The sequence below is a fragment of the Hyla sarda genome, chromosome 4 (genome assembly GCF_029499605.1).
Source record: "Hyla sarda isolate aHylSar1 chromosome 4, aHylSar1.hap1, whole genome shotgun sequence".
In the NCBI taxonomy this organism is placed as follows: domain Eukaryota; kingdom Metazoa; phylum Chordata; class Amphibia; order Anura; family Hylidae; genus Hyla; species Hyla sarda.
The window spans coordinates 66503210-66526419 of record NC_079192.1 but is presented as its reverse complement, the minus strand read 5'-3'; the positions used below and the strand labels follow the sequence as shown (position 1 = coordinate 66526419).

General features: G+C 40.5%; 1 protein-coding gene across 2 annotated transcripts in view; it reads left to right on the top strand.

The window, feature by feature from the left end:
* The window catches only part of PAX8 (paired box 8), a 45362-nt gene that overhangs the window by 8976 nt on the left and 13176 nt on the right, over positions 1-23210 (top strand). For both annotated transcript variants that reach the window (XM_056571291.1, XM_056571290.1), the window contains exons 3-7: positions 12560-12610; positions 15296-15461; positions 18285-18482; positions 19494-19576; positions 22760-22885. In XM_056571291.1, the coding sequence (XP_056427266.1) occupies positions 12560-12610; positions 15296-15461; positions 18285-18482; positions 19494-19576; positions 22760-22885 (624 nt within the window). The remainder of the gene's footprint in view (positions 1-12559; positions 12611-15295; positions 15462-18284; positions 18483-19493; positions 19577-22759; positions 22886-23210) is intronic.

The following is a 23210-nucleotide window of genomic DNA, read 5'->3' as shown; positions in this document are numbered from 1 at the left end:
ACCTGGCAGTGTATATACACTGTATACACATACTATTGTGTGCTGTGGTCAGGTATATGCCTGGCAGTATATATACACTGTATACACATACTATTGTGTGCTGTGGTCAGGTATATACCTGGCAGTATATATACACTGTATACACATACTATTGTGTGCTGTGGTCAGGTATATGCCTGGCAGTATATATACACTGTATACACATACTATTGTGTGCTGTGTGGTCAGGTATATACCTGGCAGTGTATATACACAGTATACACATACTATTGTGTGCTGTGCTGTGGTCAGGTATATACCTGGCAGTGTATATACACTGTATACACATACTATTGTGTGCTGTGGTCAGGTATATACCTGGCAGTATATATACACTGTATACACATACTATTGTGTGCTGTGGTCAGGTATATACCTGGCAGTATATATACACTGTATACACATACTATTGTGTGCTGTGGTCAGGTATATACCTGGCAGTATATATACACTGTATACACATACTATTGTGTGCTGTGTGGTCAGGTATATACCTGGCAGTATATATACACTGTATACACATACTATTGTGTGCTGTGTGGTCAGGTATATACCTGGCAGTATATATACACTGTATACACATACTATTGTGTGCTGTGCAGGCTGGAGGACAGTCCTCTATACATCTGAATACAGGTTAATCAGCAGATAATTTGGGCTGATGACTGTCCCCCCCATCCCCTTGTGTGACACATTAACAGCCCCTGTGATGGATGCAGCTTCAGGGGGGATCAGGGAGGGGAACATTGTTGTTTTCTTGTCATCTCAACTATGTGGATTTAGTTTCTTCCTTTCAAAGTGGAGATTTTTATTATCTGTTTGGATCTAAAGTTACAGCTGAGGAGGGAGAAGAGGCTCTGGTCCTGACATATGTCACGATAACAACAGCCCATTCATATATACGACATAACAATAATGTATATAAGCAACATGTAGGGGCGGTCAGTCAATAAACCAGTTATCTAGTGAAATAGAATCTACCTCATAATCTAATCTATCTATCTATCTCCTATCTATCTATCTATCCCCTATCTATCTATCTATCTATCTATCCCCTATTTATCTATCTATCTATCTATCCCCTATCTATCTATCTATCTATCTATCTATCCCCTATCTATCTATCTATCTATCTATCTATCCCCTATTTATCTATCTATCTATCTATCTATCTCATATCTATCTATCTCATATCTATCTATCTATCATATCTATCTATCCAACTATCTCATATCTATCTATATATCTCCTCTATCTCATATGTATCTATCTATCTCCTATCTATTTATCTATCTATCTATCCCCTATTTATCTATCTATCTATCTATCTATCCCCTATCTATCTATCTATCTATCTATCCCCTATTTATCTATCTATCTATCTATCTATCCCCTATCTATCTATCTATCTATCTATCTATCCCCTATCTATCTATCTATCTATCTATCCCCTATCTATCTATCTATCTATCTATCTATCTCATATCTATCTATATCTCATATCTATCTATCTCATATCTATCTATCTATCTCATATCTATCTATATCTCATATCTATCTATCTATCTCATATCTATCTATCTCATATCTATCTATCTATCTATCTATCATATCTATCTATCCAACTATCTCATATCTATCTATATATCTCCTCTATCTCATATGTATCTATCTATCTCCTATCTATCTATCTATCTATCTATCTATCCCCTATCTATCTATCTATCTATCCCCTATCTATCTATCTATCTATCCCATATCTATCTATCTATCTATCTCATATCTATCTATCTATCTCATATCTATCTATCTCATATCTATCTATCTATCTATCTCATATCTATCTATATATCTCCTCTATCTCATATGTATCTATCTATCTCCTATCTATGTATCTCCTCTATCTATCATCTACCTCATATTTATCTATTTACCTAATATCATATGTATCTCATGTCTATCTACCTATCCGTCTACTATATATATATATATACCTCATAATCTAATCTATTTACCTAATATCTATCTATCGCATATCTATCTATCTCATATCTATCTATCTATCTCATATCTGTCTATCTCATATCTATCTATCTATCTATCTATCTCATATCTATCTATCTCATATCTATCTATCTCATATCTATCTATCTATCTATCTCTCATATCTATCTATTTATCTCATATCTATCTATCTATCTCATATCTATCTATCTATTTATCTCATATCTATCTATCTATCTCATATCTATCTATCTATTTATCTCATATCTATCTATATCTCATATCTATCTATCTATCTATCTCATATCTCATATCTATCTATCTATCTCATATCTATCTATCTCATATCTATCTATCTATCTCATATCTATCTATCTCATATCTATCTATCTCATATCTATCTATCTATCTCATATCTATCTATCTCATATCTCATATCTATCTATCTATCTCATATCTATCTATCTATCTATCTATCTATCTCATATCTATCTATCTATCTCATATCTATCTATCTATCTCATATATATCTATCTCATATCTATCTATCTATCTCATATCTATCTATCTCATATCTATCTATCTTTCTATCTCATATCTATCTATCTATCTCATATCTATCTATCTCATATCTATCTATCTATCTCATATCTATCTATCTCATATCTATCTTTCTATCTATCTATCTCATATCTATCTATCTCATATCTATCTATCTATCTCATATCTATCTATCTATCTCATATCTATCTATCTATCTCATATCTATCTATCTCATATCTATCTATCTCATATCTATCTATCTCATATCTAGCTATCTATCTATCTCATATCTATCTATCTACACAGACAGGACAGCACTGCATGTATCACATATACTGACTTACATCATTATCTGGTAATTGGAATAGATTATATGATTTTCAGCATTTCTTTTACGTTTATTTTATATCTGTTTATAGATAGATATGATATTAATTGATTGATAGATGGACAAACCGATAGATATAGATAAAAAGATATGATATAGAAAGATATAAGATAGACGGATAAATAGGTGTAAGATAAATATTATGTAATTAAATAGATGTTAGAGAGATTCATGAAAAAGAGAGAGTATATAGATAAATAGATAGATATGATAGAAAAAAGATAACTGTAAGATAGATAGATATATATTAAAGATAGATAGATAAATAGATAGATATGATAGAAAAAAGATAACTGTAAGATAGATAGATAGATAGATATTAAAGATAGATATGATAGATAGATAGATAGATAGATAGATAAATAGAAAGAAAGATAGATCTATCTGTTTTCTTCTCCCCACTGAGTACTATGTAGTATATATATATATATCGCAGTTCTGCACTGTAGAATATATATGTCGATGTAGATCGCTCCTGTCAGGTGCAGGATGTGGCCGCCGATTATTGTTTTATCCTACATAATTAGAATTATTACAGACAAGAATTAATCATCTTTTCCCCCTGTACCCCATCAGTCAGTCAATGTGCGCACAATTTTATATATATATATATATATATATATATATATATATATATATATATATATTATATATTTATATATATATACACATATATGTATCGATCTTAGCCTCCTGTTTCCGATATGTTGCGCTGTCTGTACAGACCCAAGCAGATCGTCTGCCGATATAAGGAGTATACAGACATCTGGTGACAATGCAATGATCCTACAGAGGATACAGGATGTGGCTCTCAATCATTATAATCGCACAATCTAAACTGGAGCGATTATTGACAAATACAGTGATCGAACGATAAAAGAGAGAATGGTTGTCTCTCATTAGCGATATCTCCGATCACCATCGCTTCTACTAGCAACATCGCCTATGAAAAAGCTACTAGGTATGACAGTAATAAAGGTGTAAACTAGACGGGACTTTAGATAAAGGACTGATCGGTCGTCCCCACTTTATTTTTGGTGAGTACAACCGCATGTATAGTTACATATTAGGGCAGGGTTTTCCAAGCAAGGTGCCTCAGCTGTTGCAAAACTACAACTCCCAGCATGCCCGGACAGCCGAAGGCTGTCCGGGCATGCTGGGAGTTGTAGTTTTGCAACAGCTGGAGGCACCCTGCTTGGGAAACACTGTATTAAAGCCCAGAAAATTCCAATAAACTCCAACCCCATGAACATCACTAAAATGCTGCAGTTGGGGAGGATTCACACATAGCGCAAATGTTTGCGGCAGAAGTTTCTGAGCCCCATGTATATAAATGTGCAGGGGTGCAACTAGAGGGGGTTGCAGAGCTAGCATATAAGATAGGTGTGTTTTTTTTTTTTTTTTGGGGGGGGGGGGGGGGGGGGGGTCCTGTTAAAGATTTTGCAATGGGGCCAGAACTATAAGTTACGCCTTTGTTCATTCTCATCAGGTTTTTTATTTATTTATTTATTTTTTGTACATGGTGACCGTATACGGTTTTATATTATAAAAACCGTATAAGAACAATATTTTTTCATAGACTGCCATTGAGAAAGCATACAAAAAAAAATGAATCTGGTTTTTGGCACAGTAGCTGTTTAGGTTCTGTTTTTTTTGCAGAAAAAAAAAGGGGTCCTACGGCTGGGTTCACACCACGTTTTTCAAATACGGTTACCGTATACGGTTTTCCGTAAAAAAAAAAAACGTATGGCAAAAACCGGATGCAACCTTATACAACCGTATGACTCCAAATTAAAACGTATACAGTTTTTCCCCGTACGGTTCTATCCGTTTGCATCAGTTTTTGCCAACGGTTTTGCTATTTGTTGGAATTAGTTTTCCAGCAAATTTAACTAAAGTTACTATTGTTCTATTGAAATTCAATCTGCGCATATTTCAACTCCAAAAACGGATAGAAAAAAACGTGTGCAACCGTATTCTGAAATTCTGTGTACGGTTCTCATAGACAATAATGTTAAAGAAACCGGCATACGGTTCGCATAAGGTTTTCCAACCGGAGACAAAAACGTGGTCGACAGCATTTTTGCCTACGGTTGAAAAATCGGCAAACCGTATCCGAGGCAAAAACGGATGCAACCGTACACAAAATTTGGAATACGGTTTACAATGCATTCTCTATGCATACGGTTTCGGATACGGTCGTATACGTTTTTTTGCGGAAAACCGTGTACGGTTACCGTATTTGAAAAACGTGGTGTGAATCCAGCCTACCACGGTTTTGTCCACTGTTACAAAACCATTTATTCACCTTTTACAGCGTATTTTTTTGTATACCTTATAAAACTGTATGTGTCTGCAGTTCGCACGGTTTTAATACTCGAGTGAATGCGTAAACCATCGTGTGAATACGCCCTAAACGTGGTGGGTTTTGGCAGCAATCTATGGATTTCTGCAGGCAGCAATTTCTGCAATAAATCTTTCACGCGTGAATATACCCAGATAGCAATGGGCAACAGATAATGAACCAGTATTTCCCCACAATATAACCTTTTTGTAAGGCGGGCATTATCTTTTTATGTGTTTAAAGGGGTATTCCAGGAAAAAACTTTTTTATATATATCAACTGGCTCCAGAAAGTTAAGCAGATTTGTAAATTACTTCTATTAAAAAAATCTTAATCCTTTCAGTACTTATGAAGCTTCTGAAGTTAAGGTTGTTCTTTTTCTGTCTAAATCCTCTCTGATGACACCTGTCTCGGGAAACGCCCAGTCTAGAAGAGGTTTGCTATGGGGATTTGCTTGTAAACTGGGCGCTTCCAAGACAGGTGTCATCAGAGAGGATTTAGACAGAAAAGAACAACCTTAACTTCAGAAGCTTATAAGTACTGAAAGGATTAAGATTTTTTAATAGAAGTCATTTACAAATCTGCTTAACTTTCTGGAGCCAGTTGAGATAGATATATATATATATATATATATATATATATAAATAAAAAAAAGTATTTTCCTGGAATACCCCTTTAACCCATCTCAATAGTGTTTACATCTAAAGCCAACTAACAGTTAAGATTGCTAATATAGGTTAATATTTGTTAGCGGCCATCTTTAGGGTGAGGCCACTTGAGCAACTCGCCACATGTGGCCAAAATGTCACAGCCAATAATGGAATGAGTATGCTGGAAAATTCGTACAGCCATCGTCCGCATATGGCGTCACCCTTTTAGTGGTAACAGTTTTGTTATCTATTTAGGGTACTTACTTTTAACCTGCCAGGTAAGACGAACCTATAGGTCAGGTATCCAGCTATACAGAACAGGTGTATGTCCATTTATATGGCATCACTACCTCTGTTGGACATCAAGGGCTTGGCTATTGCAAGAGCTTTATATCAGTAAAAGGTCTAGGCCAGTGGTCTCCAAACTGTGAAGCTCCAGCTGTTGCAAAACTACAACTCCCAGCATGCCCGGACAGCCGTTGGCTGTCTGGGCATGCTGGGAGTTGTAGTTTTGCAACAGCTAGATCTTCACAGTTTGGAGACCAATGGCCTAGGCCAACTGGAAGTTCCTCCTGTCAATATAACCCAGCATCTATTGCTATTTCTTAATGGTCCTTTATACCTGTATATCTGTGAAGCTGGTCTTTATGTATATAAATCTTTTTTTTTGTGCTTAGAATAAAACAGGACATACAAAATTCCCATATATACGTTTAAAACCACCACCAAAATTCTGGAAATGTGCCTGAAATTCTCCCGATCGGCCAGATGCCACCAAAACCTTCCCAGCACCATATAGCGGTTAAGTAATCCTGATTTGCAGATCTTACAATAACCAGATGCTGGATTACGCCATCTGGTGTCATTCACATAACCATCATATGAGAGCGACATCTGGAGGAGTTCTATCCCCAGACTCGTCATTCGCTTTGGCGCAGCAATCTACGTATTCATAAGAAACAGATCTTACGTGGTCTACGAAGGTCCCTTGCACACTGCTATATTATGGAGCTACGTCGTACAGACGCAAACAGCAAATCCGCAGAAAATGACGGCACCGTACATGCGGTATGTCAAAAATGCTGCTACAAAGCATCCGGCTAAAATCCATGTAAATCTGCAGAAAAAAAAAATAAAAATCAACATGTAACGTAGATGTTTTACTTTACAGTCGCCATCGGAGTGTCACCAATTTGTTCTACAGTGGCGCAGAGAATATAACGTGTCAGGGAGGCACCATATGGGAAATACTGACTGCTCATGGCCTAGCTGCAATATGACAAATGGCCTGTGGGCAGGTGTGGCGCTGTTTCTAGAATAAAGCAGTCGTGTTTTCCTAATCTTGGACAATAGAGATAAAGGTACCAGGGCATGCTGAGAGTTGTAGTTCTGCCACCACTGATTGGAGACCACTGTTTTATAGTATTTAGTTAACACTTTATTAAACATACTGTTAGGGTGAAGGCCCCGCTCTATGCTGGCTTTACATGTGCGCCGCTATGAGCAGACACAATGCAGTGATGTGCGCGACGTACTCGCACATCGTGGCCGCTCTCCCTGCTCTGAGCAAGGCAGATAGCTCCTGCGATGTGCGAATATACTGCGACTCGCACATTGCTGCAGTGTGCCTGCTGGTAGCGGCGTATTGCTACTACGAGCAGGCACATGTAAAGCCAGCATAGAGCGGGCCTTCACCAGCGGATCTGTAGCGTAAAATACGCTGAAAATCCGCGCGTGTGAACGTACCCATAGTTAGTGAATGGACTATATACAACCATGTTGATCAGAGGCGTAACTTGTAGCTTCCGGGCCCCAATGCAGAATCTGCAACAGGGTCCCATGTCTGCCATTTATAATACTGGTCTCTTATGTCCCTTAGGGCCCCATTAGGCACCAGGGCCCCGATTTGACTGCTACCTCTTCACCCCTGATGTTGATATTTGATATACTTGTATTACATTTGTACTTATTTTTGTACAGCATTATAAGGCTCCATAGGATTTGGTAGAGACATAAAATTTCTACAAATTAATAGTGAATAATAGAAAAGAGTAGCCGGATATACCTTCAAAATTCTGCCGGTTGCTATTAGAGACAGTCAACAACCACTTTAGCTGAACTCTTAGGGTAGGGTCGCACTTGGCGCATTTTGCTGCTGCGTATTTTCCTACCCATTGAAGTCATTGAGTAGAGAAATAGGTAGCTAATTTTGCTACCCATTAACTTCAATGGGTAGGAAAATACGCAGTAGTAAATACGGCATGTGTGACCCTACCGGCATGTGTGGCTACATACATACTATGGAAATTCCGTCTGCTGCAGGGGCCACAGAAATCCTTTGGTGCTGGGACTACCTGGACTGCATTGCCATCAGTGGTGAAGATGCATGTCTGCCATTGAATAAACATATACATTCTTTCGATGGATCCGGCGTCCAGAATTCCAGTGGTAATATCCTCCTATGCGGAAATTCTGCAGTGTGAACAGCGCAGGAGAATCCCTTTGAAAGATGAAGAGGCAGCTGTAAGCCTCTCTGTATCTTCATTTGTATATACCCCTGATGAATTGTCGCAGAACAAGGAAACATGTCGAGCAGAATAAAAGAATAGTTGGAGTGCAGGTTCAAGAGCCTGGTATTCATATCTAATATAAATTAAATGCATAATTCTCATAGTCATATTTGTATTTCAGTGAGTTGTTCACCCATGGGTATTGATAACACCAATGTGCTTTCTATAGGCTGGACTGATCATGCATTGTAGGCCTAAGTTAAACACAGTCATGTGAACTACACCCTAGGGCACTGGGATTCTTAATGCACTTACAAATGGATGCATTTTCTTCACTAATGTGAATTGTAGCGTATGCATATGTGAATTGTCTGTAAAGCTGGATTAAATTAAAGTGTACCTGTTGTCAACAAAAACGTTTTATATCATGTAGATAATAACATATGTATATTTGTAATATACATTGGTTAAAAAATGTGTATATTTATTTTTGGGTGAAAAAATGCTGTCTCTGCAGCTTTTGCATGTGTGTCTCTGTGAGGAGTCCAAATACAGGAAGTGAGGGCAGGACAAGCAGGGAACTTTGCAGGCTCCTGGCTTGTCAATCATCCTCATGTGTGAGGGGGTCATGTCATAGAGCCTCACTGCACAGAGCCCCGCTTGTCCTCGGTGCACAGAGCCCCGCTTGTCCTCGGTGCACAGAGCCCCGCTTGTCCTCGGTGCACAGAGCCCCGCTTGTCCTCTGTGCACAGAGCCCCGCTTGTCCTCTGTGCACAGAGCCCCGCTTGTCCTCAGTGCACAGAGCCCCGCTTGTCCTCAGTGCACAGAGCCCCGCTTGTCCTCAGTGCACAGAGCCCCGCTTGTCCTCAGTGCACAGAGCCCCGCTTGTCCTCAGTGCACAGAGCCCTGCTTGTCCTCAGTGTATAGAGCCCTGCTTGTCCTGCCCTCACTTCCTGTATTTGGACTCCTCATAGAGACACACAGGCAATAGCTGCAGGGACAAAAATATACATATTTTGTAACCAATGTATATTACAAATATACATATAATGGCATTATCTGCATTATATAAGAAGTTTTTGTTGATGACAGGTACACTTTAAATGGACACTAATGATTGAATTTGTTATGCAGATGTGCGCCTCATTCTTGGTCATTATGCTGAAATATAAAGTATGGCCTCTATATAGCAATATACTGTATGGTCTGAAAATGCTTAATGTTAACTGTACCTTGGTGGTAATAAGTATGCTTTTTGCCCACTACTGATGTGACATGTTATTAATACAGTGTTTTCCAAACAGCGTGCCTCCAGCTGTTGCAAAACTATAACTCTCAGCCCTTGGCTGTCCGGGCATGCTGGGAGTTGTAGTTTTGCAACAACTGGAGACACACCGTTTGTAAAACACTGTATTTCTACCAGGGCTGTTTTTAAGTGAAAATTGTGTAGAGACTCACTAAGTAAATTGATGCTATAGCTACATTTAAACCAGAACAGACGGTGGCAGACTGTTTAATAAAATGTTACACTTGCAATGTTTTTTTCCTATATACTTCCCCACTGTTTGCACAATCCACTACTGACGGTGGCTTTAAAAAGAGCATAAAAATGACATCAAAATGGCACCTGGGAAAAAGATGACTATCCAGTGCCCGGAATACAAATTCCAGCTGTGATATATATATATATATATATATATATATATATATATATATATATATATATATATAAATGTGTCCGTGTTTAAAGGTGAAATGTTATATAAACCGTATCTCCAATGTTGATTGGATACACTGGATCTCAGGCTGGGGACTGGTGCTGTAGAGATGGAGGCCGGATTCACACGGCAGAATTCGGCACACGGCATTAATTCTGCGCTGAATTCTGCGTGAAAATTCTGCATGGATTTATAGCCAATACACCTAAATTGGATTCCGCTGTCCCATTCAAACAACGGAATTTCTGCTGTAGAATTTCCGCTGCAGGAATTCCATTGAAGTGAAAGGGCTATAAATTCATGCATAATTTTTAGCACAGAATTCAGCGCAGAAATTTTGCTGTGTAAATCCACTCCCAATTGCATAGTTATATATATATGGCAGGGAATAGGGAGAACTGCGCACCATTCAGGCATTTAGTTGGCGATTTTGAAATGAAAGTTATTTTTTATTTTTTTTAAGCACTGGCAATACACTGTAAAGCATTACTGTCATTTAAATAGACATGCTAAAAGTTTCTATATAGCCAGGAGAAGCATGTTGCGGCATGCTTCACTTCACTTCAAGATTTATCAAAACCTGTGCAGAAGGAAAAGTTGCCTAGTTTCCCATAGCAACCAATCAGATTGCTCCTTTCATTTTGCATTTAAAACATGAAAGAAACGAGCTGATAGCTGGTTGCTATGGGCAACTGGTCAACTTTTCTTCTGGGCAGGTATTGATAAATCTCCCCCTAAAAGCCTATGGAAAACATCTTTTGCAATTATGCGGATTGAGCAGGGAACCAGGGAGTAAAGCAGGATGCAGCGCACTTCTCCCGGCTATATCTAACAATTGGAAGTGGTTTCAGCACAATGTGACATGGCAAAAGTTTATTTACATGATGTTTTAAATAATAAAAGGTTATTCTTATTTTAAAGGGGTTGTACCAAGATCCAAAGTTACACCATATCCACAGCTGATTAGTGGGTGGATGGGTGGCGGTGGTGGGGGTTCAACTTCTGGGACCCTCACCGCTCTTGAGAATGGAGGACAATTATCCCATAGACCAGTCTTTCCCAACCAGGGTGCCTCCAGCTGTTGCAAAAGCAAAAAGCTGTCTGGGCATGCTGGGAGTTGTAGTTTTGCAACAGCTGAAGGCACCATGGTTGGGAAAACCCTTCCGTAGACAATAAATGGAGTGGTGGCTAAGTAGGTGCATGATGGGGAAGAGGGCGGCAATTGATTGTGCCTCTTATGTCTGGTGGATTGGGAATATGTTTGAATCCTGGGATAACCCCTTTAAAGGGGTCGTCCACTGGAAAACATTTTCTTTTACATCAACTGGTGCCAGAAAGTTAAACAGATTTGTAAATTACTTCTATTAAAAAATCCCAATCCTTCCAGAACTTATCAGCTGCTGTATAATACACAGGAAGTTTTTTTTTCTTCTTGAATTTCTTTTCTGCCTGACCACAGTGCTCTCTGCTGACACCTCTGTCCATGTCAGGAACTGTCCAGAGCAGGAGCAAATCCCCATAGCAGACCTCTCCTGCTCTGGACAGTTCCTGGCGTGGACAGAGGTGTCACCAGAGAGCACTGTGGTCAGACAGAAAGGAAATTCATAAAGAAAAGAACTTCCTGTGGAGCATACGGCAGCTGCTAAGTACTGGAAGGATTGGGATTTAAAAAAAAAAATAGAAGTAATTTACAAATCTGTTGGGTTCACACCACGTTTTGTACTTACGGTTCCCGTATACAGCCGGGGGGAGGGGGGGGGGGGGCAGGGGGGAATCGCGGCACCCGTGCTCAGCCGTATACGGGAACCGTATTTAATGCATGTCTATGAGCCGACCGGAGTGAACCGGCTGCGTTTTCGGCCGTATGCGGTTTTTCGACCGCAGGCAAAAATGTGGTCGACCACGATTCCCCCCGCCCTCCAGCCGTATACGGGAACCGTAAGTACAAAACGTGGTGTGAACCCAGCCTAACTTTCTGGCACCTGTTGATTTAAAAGAAAATATTTTCAAGTGGAGTACCCCTTTAACATTACGCTGTACCTAGAGAACATTTGTATGAGTTTAGTAGGGGCCTCACCTATTTACGAGGCACTAACTATAGTATTAAACCTGTTGTGGGGCTATATTTTTCCTCATCAGGGTGCCTCCAGCTGTTGCAAACTACAACCCCCAGCATGCCCGGACAGCCGTTGGCTGTCCGGGCATGCTGGTGGTTGTAGTTTCGCAACAGCTGGAGGCATCCTGGTCGGGAAACACTGTAATAAGGATTCTATATGGTGCTTATAAGGATTCCCCATTCCTTTTGTCTTGATATCTGCATTGAACACAGTTTTGTTGTCTCTAAACCATGCGTTTGTCCACAGAGCTCATCACAGAGAGAGGCTGCACAGGACCCCTCAGCTCACTGCATATAGGTCAGCAGTTCATTCTATTGATACCGCACATGCCGTAGGCTACGCCACACACACACAGACACCGCGGTTAGCCTGGCTCTTTTAGTACGGAAACTATGGGCAACGCCTTTAGTCCTTTAAATCATCATGAAGTGTCCTTGTTGCCAATAGCAACCACTCAGAACTATGGGGGAGATTTATCGAGCTGTCTTATATAGTAAGATTCTCCTCATAGCCCATAGCAACCAATCACAGCTCTGCTTTCGTTTCTCACACTGCTCTGGTAAAATGAAAGCTGAGCAGTGATTGGTTGCTATGGGCAACATGGAGCATCTTACTATAAGACAGGGCGATGTGCACACTATAGAATCCGCTCGAATAGCAGGCAGCGCTGTAATAATTCAGTGGATTCGAATTTTTGCAGAAATTCCTCACTGTACCCAGTGCAGCAGAATCCCATTGAAGACAACGGGAGGCTGCCGCACCCCAATTGAAAATCCGTAGTGTGCACGGATCAGGGGATTCCTAGTATATACGTTAAATGGATCCATAGACTCCGCCCGATGGAGGTTCACGCAACACACTTTGCTGCATAGGTCTCGAGCGGGGCCCACTTTCGGCCTTTGTGCGGGACGTATGCAGCGGGTCTACTTGGTAGATTAGAACGGACCTCTGCGCCATTCCATTGAGCTGGATTCAGCAAAAGGACATGTACTGTGTGGTATACGTCCTTTTACAATAGGAGCCTATGTATGATGGATGGCACCAGGTGACATCTATCTTAAAGGGGTACTCTGGTGTAAAAAATTTTTTTTCATATCAACAGGCTCCAGAAAGTTAAACAGATTTGTAAATTACCACTATAAAAAAAATCTTAATCCTTTCAGTAATGATCAGCTGCTGTATACTACAGAGGAAGTTGTGTCGTTCTTTTCTTTCTGACCACAGTGCTCTCTGCTGACACCTCTGTCCGTGTCAGGAACTGTCTAGACCAGGATAGGTTTGCTATGGGGATTTGCTCCTGGACAGTTCCTAACACGGACAGAGGTGTCAGCAGAGCAGAGTTTTCCACCGGAGTACCCCTTTAAGCATACATTGGATGTACATGTCAGGGACTTTTTCAGACATATACCTCTGCATACATATGTGCACTTTTCCCAAGCAAAATGTGCATGTAAATGGAAGATTGGGGTATTCCAGGGAATTTTTTTTCTTATATCAACTGGCTCTAGAAAGTAAAACAGATTTGTAAATTACTTCTATTAAAAAATCTTAACCCTTTCAATAATTATCAGCTGCTGAAGTTGAGTTGTTCTTTTCAGTCTGGCAGAAGTGCTCTCTGCTGACATCTCTGTTTGTCTCAGGAACTGCACAGAGTAGAAGAGGTTTGCTATGGGGATTTGCTTCTACTCTGGACAGTTCCTGAGACACGTGTCATCAGAGAGTACTTAGATAGAAAAGAACAACTCAACTTCAGCGGCTCGTAAGTATTGAAAGGATTAAGATTTTTTAATAGAAGTAATGTACAAATCTGTTTAACCTTCTGGAGCCAGATGATATATATATATATATATATATATATATATATATATATATATATATATATATATAAGTTTTTTTCCTGGATAACCCCTTTAAGGGCTGGTGCATACATATAGATTTCCATCAATGTGATGGATGCCCAGATTGTCAGACCTGGGTTGAAGCTGAAGAAGCAATTGTTTCGATATAGTGATCATGGTGATACAGGAATTAAAATGACCAAATTTAAAGAAATTATAAGTCCATTTTTAGTGGCCTGTATCACATATGTAATGTAAAGGAATGAGAAATAAGCATCTTCATCTTTATTGATAGCAACAGCAACCCCAGTAATCTGATTTACTGGAAGAATTGCCAACACTGATAGCTTTAATGTTACAAACATAGAGATGTCAGTATGAAATATATTAGTGAAGACCCCAACTACTTGATATTGCTATTGCTATCAATGTGCAGCCTTTATTCGTATAAGGGTTGAGATTAAAGGGGCTATCCCAATATGAACCACATCTCCTCCAGGGTAGGGGATAACTGGCAGATATGTCAGTGTTCGCCTAATGGGATCCGCACAGATCATGAGAACACAGGTCAGTTGTCCTCGGAATGAATGTAGTGGCCAGCGCTCAATTCATTCTCTATGGGGCTTCCGAACATTGCTAAGTTAAATATATGGCCATGTGGTTATTTCATAGAGGGCCATGGAAACTAAATTCTTTGCAAATCTCCAGATTACTGGGCTATCTGCACCTGGAAGAAAAGCTCTGTAATATGGCATGCAATGGAACATGGCACAATTTTTGTTCTGTTGCATTTCTATGATGTCTTTAAAGACAAAAAAAAGACTCTTTATGAAATCAGAGGCTTATGGAGTTACATGGGGCCCAACAGACTACTATGGACACTGATTTATTATTCTATACAACTTGGAGGTTGTAGAGACCCATAAAGTGGACACATGCGTGACACAATAGACAGACAATTTATAGGACAGGCCCTTATCATTTGTATGGACAGAACACCTAATACACATAATATCTTCACTATTAGATACAAAGCAAATGGTATGACATCTTTTATGCATCTTATTTTCCTGGTAAAGCTGATGTGAAATCATAGGGCCCAGATCCAATACGACTAATAAAATATCTTTTTTCTTTCTATCAGGACATGGTGGACTCAATCAACTAGGTGGGGCTTTTGTGAATGGGCGCCCCCTTCCAGAGGTGGTGAGGCAGCGCATCGTAGATCTAGCGCACCAAGGTGTGCGTCCATGTGACATCTCACGGCAGCTGAGAGTCAGTCATGGATGCGTGAGCAAGATCCTGGGCAGGTAAGGAGCCAGACAATCATGATCAGTCTATGAGAACATACATAGATAGGGATAAAACAATCAGAGACAAAGATGAAGTGGCACTACTACTCTCAGCACTGTAGGAATTCCTCAGCCCTTATAACTAGAACACTTAAAGGGGTACTCCTGTGGAATTTTTTTTTTTTTAAATCAACTGGTGCCAGAAAGTTAAACAGATTTGTAAATTACTTCTATTAAAAAATCTTAATCCTTCCAGTACTTTTTAGGCGCTGTATACTAAAGAGAAATCCAAAAAAGAAATGCATTTCCTCTGATGTCATGACCACAGTGCTCTCTGCTCACCTCTGCTGTTCATTTTAGGAACTGTCCAGAGCAGCATATGTTTGCTATGGGGATTTTCTCCTGGTCTGGACAGTTCCTAAAATGGACAGCAGAGGTCAGGATATACACACATTACTGCAGTATTCAGATACAAAGAACAAACGGTCTCCCGCACTCACCGCAAGACTTAAGCCCCGACGACTCCGCATCACATCCTCCAGCAGACCCAGTTCCAGACTTCCTGTAGGGCGCTCAGAGGCGACTGCCGGTGGTTTCACGCTGGTATGTGCTTCTTCCGGCCTTAAGGCCGGAAGAAGCGCGTACCAGCGTGAAACCGGCAGTAGTCGCCTCTGAGCGCACTACAGGAAGTCTGGAACCGGGTCTGCTGGAGGATGTGAAGCGGAGGAGACCATTTGTTCTTTGTATCTGAATACTTCAGTGATAGGGACCTTACTTCTTTAAAGTCCCATTGGAACTTCTTGGAAATATTTCACAGTTATAATAGAGGATCTTTATTTTTCTTTTTACTTCCAGTGAAGAAATGTAAATTGACTAGATGCTCTTTACTATTGCTATTTCTTCTAAGACACAAGGCACAAGTCATATAATTAGTTTCTCCACCTCGCTCCTCCTTGTTCATCAACTATTTCCAAACCTTAGACCCCCATACACATTAAGGAACAGTTCGCTGAACTTGCAGCTTCAGCAGGACCGGACGATTGTCTAGTGTGTTTGGAGATGTCCTGATTCTCCTCCGACAGATGATGTAAGGGAGCCAAGGATCAAGCATGTTGGATTTCAGCTGTCCAATCCTTTTGTTCTTTGGGATCTAAGCCACTGCCAGAACGGTCCTCTTCCTATTCAGAACATATGGCCACTCATTCAAACCATAGGGCTGTGCCATTTGCTCAACTCCCATTAAAGTCAATGGGAGTTGCACAAATTGTGTAACTTCCCTGCTCTGGCAGCTACAAACAGACCAGAGGTGGGCAGAAAACTGAATTTACAAGATGGAAATACCCCTTTAAGTTATCTGATATCTTCCACTCCCATCATCCATTGGACACTTTGTAGTGTTTTCTCCCTTTGGTTGAGGCTCTCTACTATAGAGCCGTGAATGTCCTTCAGATTGTCCCTAGTGAATGTAAATGACACAGATTGTATCAGTCGCTAATGTGTTTTGAGAGGAGGTAAATTTCCAAGGCCAGGGGGCACTGAACTACTGCCCCCACTAATGGCAGCATCATTATAAGGTGGCAGTGGTATATGACATATGGGCTGCTTTAGTTTGTATAATACACAACAGCAAAAATAAATTTGTTACCTTATTAAATTCATCCAACGCCACCAATATCACGTCCATGGTTTAGGTAATGGTCTTTACCCATCATTCATGCCTTCCTTGTCAATTCGGGGGAAAAAAACGTCCCTGTTTCTTTAAAAGTGACAGACACATAACCAGTGCAGTAAATGGATATTAACATGGAGACTCTTTATTGAGATTTAATTGGGTCATAAATAGACGTAATTGTATTTTTAGTCCCAGACATTTAGTGTGTAGTCATTGAGCGGTGGGAGGACTCAGATGCGTCCTACAACAGGTCAGCCAATCTCAGTCACAACATTTCCGCTATAAACAACTTTATCTTATTCCTTTGTGATCATCAACTTACATAGGGACTCCCACACATATACACCAGACCCTGTTGTTTGCACTCCTTGTCACTGGATGCTGGCCATTTGTAAGGCAATGAGCTAGAACAGCAGAGTCATACAGAATGGACATATATGGCACTGCTAATCTTCATAAAAGCACATTCATGGACAACCACTGGGTTAGGAATACTGCCACAGGAGGGGGCAATGAGTCATGGATGTATCAGGCATGTGTTCCCAAAGTCTTAGGTGCAGCCAGGCCACGATTTCCAGGGAACATGGTGCTACTTAGGCAAAACACGTCTGCTAACATAAGACACAGGCAATTACCTATGCAATAGGGGCATTTCTGGCTTGATGGTTGCCCAGCTCTGTCTGCAAAATAGTGTGCAGCAGAGGTATCACTTCTTATTTGTATCATGATTTTCTGACATTATTAGACAAAGGTGACTTTTATGGGTAGTAGATTTCTGGTGCACTGGAAAGTCAGCAGGATGGGACATCTACAGTGTAGTATCCAAGGGCAGGTCATGAGCACAGTATATAGCATTATTTTCTAAATAATAAAAATAATAGTAATATTAATAAATATTTATAATATAATTATTAATAATAATAAAATACCTCTTTGAGGGAAATCATTTTTGGTTAGAGCGGTGTATACAATGCCTACTGATGGCCTTTCAATTATTTTACATGTCTCAGACTATACTATGTCATATTTTTGTCATATAAACTTGCTCATCTTCTTTCATGGTGCATATTTCAGGCCTTGTGTCCTTCTGAGGGGCAATTGGCACACCATGGTTAGAAGATGGACGGCTTTGGTTTTGGGTAATTATATCTTATTTTGTATTGGAGTAGGTACTATGAAACAGGCAGTATCAGACCAGGAGTCATCGGTGGTTCCAAGCCTAAAGTTGCCACCCCCAAAGTGGTGGAGAAGATTGGGGATTACAAGAGACAGAACCCGACCATGTTTGCCTGGGAGATCAGGGATCGGCTGTTGGCAGAAGGCGTGTGTGACAATGACACAGTGCCCAGTGTCAGCTCCATCAACAGGTAACACCAGAGAATGACATATTATGACAAAATACGTGTTTCAATTGTTACATAGTTACACAAAGCCCAAAGAGGCCGACCAAAATACCCTTTCCATAATTCCCTAACCCTTGAAATAAAACTTTAATTAAATCCAAAATAAGAAAAAGTGTATATAAGTTGATTCCTGATTTATAACTTTCAGGGATCACCAGTCTCATGTGGGCATATATGGTTACAGGGTTTTACAGATGTCTCCTTACGGCTTAGGCTCCTTTCACACTAGTGATTTTTCCGTTATTGAAGTTCCGTCGCATGGTCCGTCACGATTATCGGCAAAATCCTGCCGTTACAAAACCCCTGACGGCCGAGACTAAATCGCATTGCAGCATATGGGATTTTGTAACTGCCCGTTTGCACCCGTATATGCCTGTAATTCATTACGAACATGATACAGTGACGGGACATCGTGGCGGAAAAATTACTGCAAATTCAAACACACATAGTCCCCCGACATGTTTCATTCTGTAGAGCTTTTTCAGAGATCTGGGTCTTCAGAGTAGAGTGCCACAATGTTGTAATGCATAAGCTAATATTACTATTTAGAAAATGCTTGCTAAAATGGCCACTCACTAGCTCACTCCCACTCCCATCGTGCTTGAAACAATGTGTATAAGATGGCGCCTCCAGAGAGAGCTACACCCAAGATGATAAGACCCACATGCTGGATGAGGAACACCTGCAGATGGAAGAAACTAATCACAAGGACAGCTAGTCATGAAGTATAGCTTTGCACACGGCAAATTGTTATAGTCTATATAAATCCTTGTAACTGTTGTAAATACAGAAAGTATCATTTGCTGAACTTTGTATCAGAGTGATTTTCTTCTCTCATATATGCACTGATCCTGATACCTAATTAGGAAGGGGGCAGATACTCATCTGATACTAGGTCCGGTTCCGATCCATTTCAATATAAAGGGCACCAACAAGCTAAGCTTTAAGTTAATTCTTGTTTCTCTATCCTAACAGAATAATCCGCACAAAGGTCCAGCAGTTGTTTAATCTGCCCATGGATAGCTGTGTGAACTCTCTAAGTCCCGGACATACTCTAAGTAAGTGACAAACACTATCTGTAAACCATAAATACTTGTTATACAGTCATGGCCGTAAATGTTGGCACCCCTGAAATTTTTCAAGCAAATTAAATATTTCTGCCAGAAAAGGATTGCAGTAACACATGTTTTGCTATATACATGTTTATTCCCTTTGTGTGTATTGGAACTAAACCAAAAAAGGGAGGAAAAAAGCAAATTGGACATAATGTCATCAAACTCCAAAAATGGGCTGGACAAAATTATTGGCACCCTTAACTTAATATTTGGTTGCTCATCCTTTGGAAAAAATAACTGAAATCAGTCGCTTCCTATAACCATCAATAAGCTTCTTACACCTCTCAGCCGGAATGTTGGACCACTCTTCCTTTGCAAACTGCTCCAGGTCTCTCTTATTGGAAGGCGCCTTTTGCCAGCAGCAATTTTAAGAACTCTCCACAGGTGTTCAATGGGATTTAGATCTGGACTCATTGCTGCCACTTCAGAACTCTCCAGCGCTTTGTTACCATCCATTTCAGGGGGCTTTTTGACGTATGTTTGGGGTCATTGTCCTGCTGGAAGACCCAAGATCTTGGACGCAAACCCAGCTTTCTGACACTGGGCTGTACAGTTCGACCCAAAATCCATTAGTAATCCTCAGATTTCATGATGCCTTGCACACATTCAAGGCACCCAGTGCCAGAGGCAGCAAAACAACCCAAAACGTCATTGAACCTCCACCATATTTCATTGTAGGTACTGTGTTCTTTTCTTTGTAGGCCCCATTCCGTTTTCGGTATAAACAGTAGAATGATGTGCTTTACCAAAAAGCTCTATCTTGGTCTCATCTGTCCACAAGATGTTTTCCCAGAAGGATTTTGGCTTACTCAAGTTCATTTATGCAAAATGTAGTCTTGCTTTTTTTATGTCTCTGTGTCAGCAGTGGGGTCCTCCTGGGTCTCCTGCCATAGCGTTTCATTTAATTTAAATGTCGACGGATAGTTCGCACTGACACTGATGCTGCAGGACAGCTTGAATATCTTTGGAACTTGTTTGGGGCTGCTTATTCACCTTGCAGACTATCCTGCGTTGACACCTTTCATTAATTTTTCTTGTCTGTCCACACCCAGGGATATTAGCTACAGTGCCATGGGTTGCAAACGTCTTGATAATGTTGTGCACTGTGGACAAAGGCAAATCTAGATCTCTGGAGATGGACTTGTAACCTTGAGATTTTTTATATTTTTCCCACAATTTTGGTTCTCAAGTCCTCAGACAGTTCTCTTCTCCTCTTTCTGTTGTCCATGCTTAGTGTGGCACACACAGACACACAATGCAAAGACTTCTCAAGTGAACTTCTCTCATTTTTATCTGCTTTCAGGTGTGATTTTTATATTGCCCACACCTGTTACTTGCCCCAGGTGAGTTTAAAGGAGCATCACATGCTTGAAACAATCTTATTTTTCTACAATTTTTGAAAGGGTGCCAATAATTTTGTCCAGTCCATTTTTGGAGTTTGGTGTGACATTATGTCCAATTTGCTTTTTTTCCTCCCTTTTTTGGTTTAGTTCCAAAACACACAAAGGGAATAAACGTGTATAGCAAAACATGTGTTACTGCAATCCTTTTCTGTGAGAAATACTTCATTTTCTAGAAAAATTTCAGGAGTGCCAACATTTACGGCCATGACTGTAACTCATTACCTATAGCTATCTCCACTATTGATGTGAACTTTAATGCACTACTGTTCTCTGGTGTCAGCCTTTTCAGACTGGGGAGATGCTAACTGTTTAATGGTATCTCCAGTTCTAAGAGCCTCAAGAAACTTTTACATTTAGATGAATGATATTGACAGCTCGGCCTCTATGCTGCCCCATCATGAAGGTTTTCTCATATGTTGTTCTCACTTTTGGGGTCCTGCAGCATTTATTAACTTAGTGGGTGCCATATAGTATTCTACATTGCTTCCCATGCCAAGGCAGGGACTAAACACTGAGATCAACAAATCTTATAAATACACCAATATTTATTACAGGACTATTCTATGAAGGAGGCCATCCACTTTAAATAACTGTCGGCCGAATGTTTGTTAGGGTGCACGCACACCACGTTTTCACTCTATGGGTGCCACATCCGGTAGGGAGAGGGGAAAACCGTGCGCTCCCGTACCCCGGCCGGACCGACACCCTAATATATTGACTTGTTCACTTATGAGCCGGTCCGGTCAGAAAACCGGATACGGGTCAAAGATGAGCCAACCGGAGTAAAACGGTGACTCCGGTCGGCTCATTAAAGTCAATGGATTAGGGCGTCGGTCCGGCTGGGGTACGGGAGCACACGGTTTTCCCCTCCCCCAGCCGGATCCGGCAACCGTAGAGTGAAAATATGGTGTGCATGCACCCTTAGGATGATGGTTCTTTCTCTCCTGCCACACAATTGTTTGGCAAGCCTGACATTGTCGGTGAAGATTCGGGGGTCCGACTTATATCTTAGACCTGTCTTTCCCAACCAGTGTGCCTCCAGCTGTTGCAAAACTACAAATCCCAGCACACCCGGACAGCCGAAGGCTGTCCGGGTATGCTGGGAGTTGTAGTTTTGCAACAGCTGGAGGCACACCGGTTGGGAAAAACTGCCTTAGACAGTTGTTCGAATCCACAATATTGTGTACGATATCATTAGATAACATTATAGGATTGCATTAGCCTAGTGTTAAATGTTCTACATACAGTCAGTAAAAGCGGTTGTCCAGGATTAGAAAAACAGGGCTGCTTTCTGTAGAAACTGCGCCACACCTGTCCACAGGTTGTGCCTGGTATTGCATTTTAGCAATCTCAGTGGAGATGAGCTGCAATTACAGATTACAGAGACATCCATGGACAGGTAAGCGAATGGAAAAAGGCTTCCATGTTTTTCTTATCCAATACAACCTCTAACCTATACACCCTACAGTATATACAGAATGACGCTGTAGTGATGGTATCAAGAAGACATGTTTTTTAAATTTTTATAAGGATGTGTTTGCGATGGGATCAATGGAACATGACTATGTACTAAACCAATAAAGCGCTGTATATTTAATCAGGTATATATGAAAATATTTGAAATCATAGTTTTTTCGTGTATATTTTGGTTAATACAGATACATAATAGAAAATCTTACCATTTGGCTATATGGAAGGATAACTATATGTATTTTTTCCCTAGTTCCAAGCTCGGCAGTGACACCTCCTGAGTCGCCACACTCAGACTCCCTGGGATCCACTTACTCTATCAATGGTCTCCTAGGGATCTCTCAGTCAGCTGCAGAAGGGAAACGCAAGTTGGATGACAGTGAGTATAATTCCCTGCCATAGCTACGTATATGCCCCAAGAGCCGGTGTGATAAATATATATTGGTGTAATGGTAACACACTGACTGGCAGAATCATCATCGCTGTATAGTAAAGTGGACAGTCATGTCACTGAAGCAAAATGAATACCTGAAATAAAGAAGTTAAAGGGAATGTTCACCTTCAGGTTGTCTCCTTCTTCTTGCTAAAATACGCTTGATTGAGAAAACACTTAGGCTGGGTTCACACTGCAGAATTTCTGCTGGAGATCGAGCCGGCCGCGCTAGGACCGAGCAGACTGCATTGCTGCCCCCATAGACTCCAAT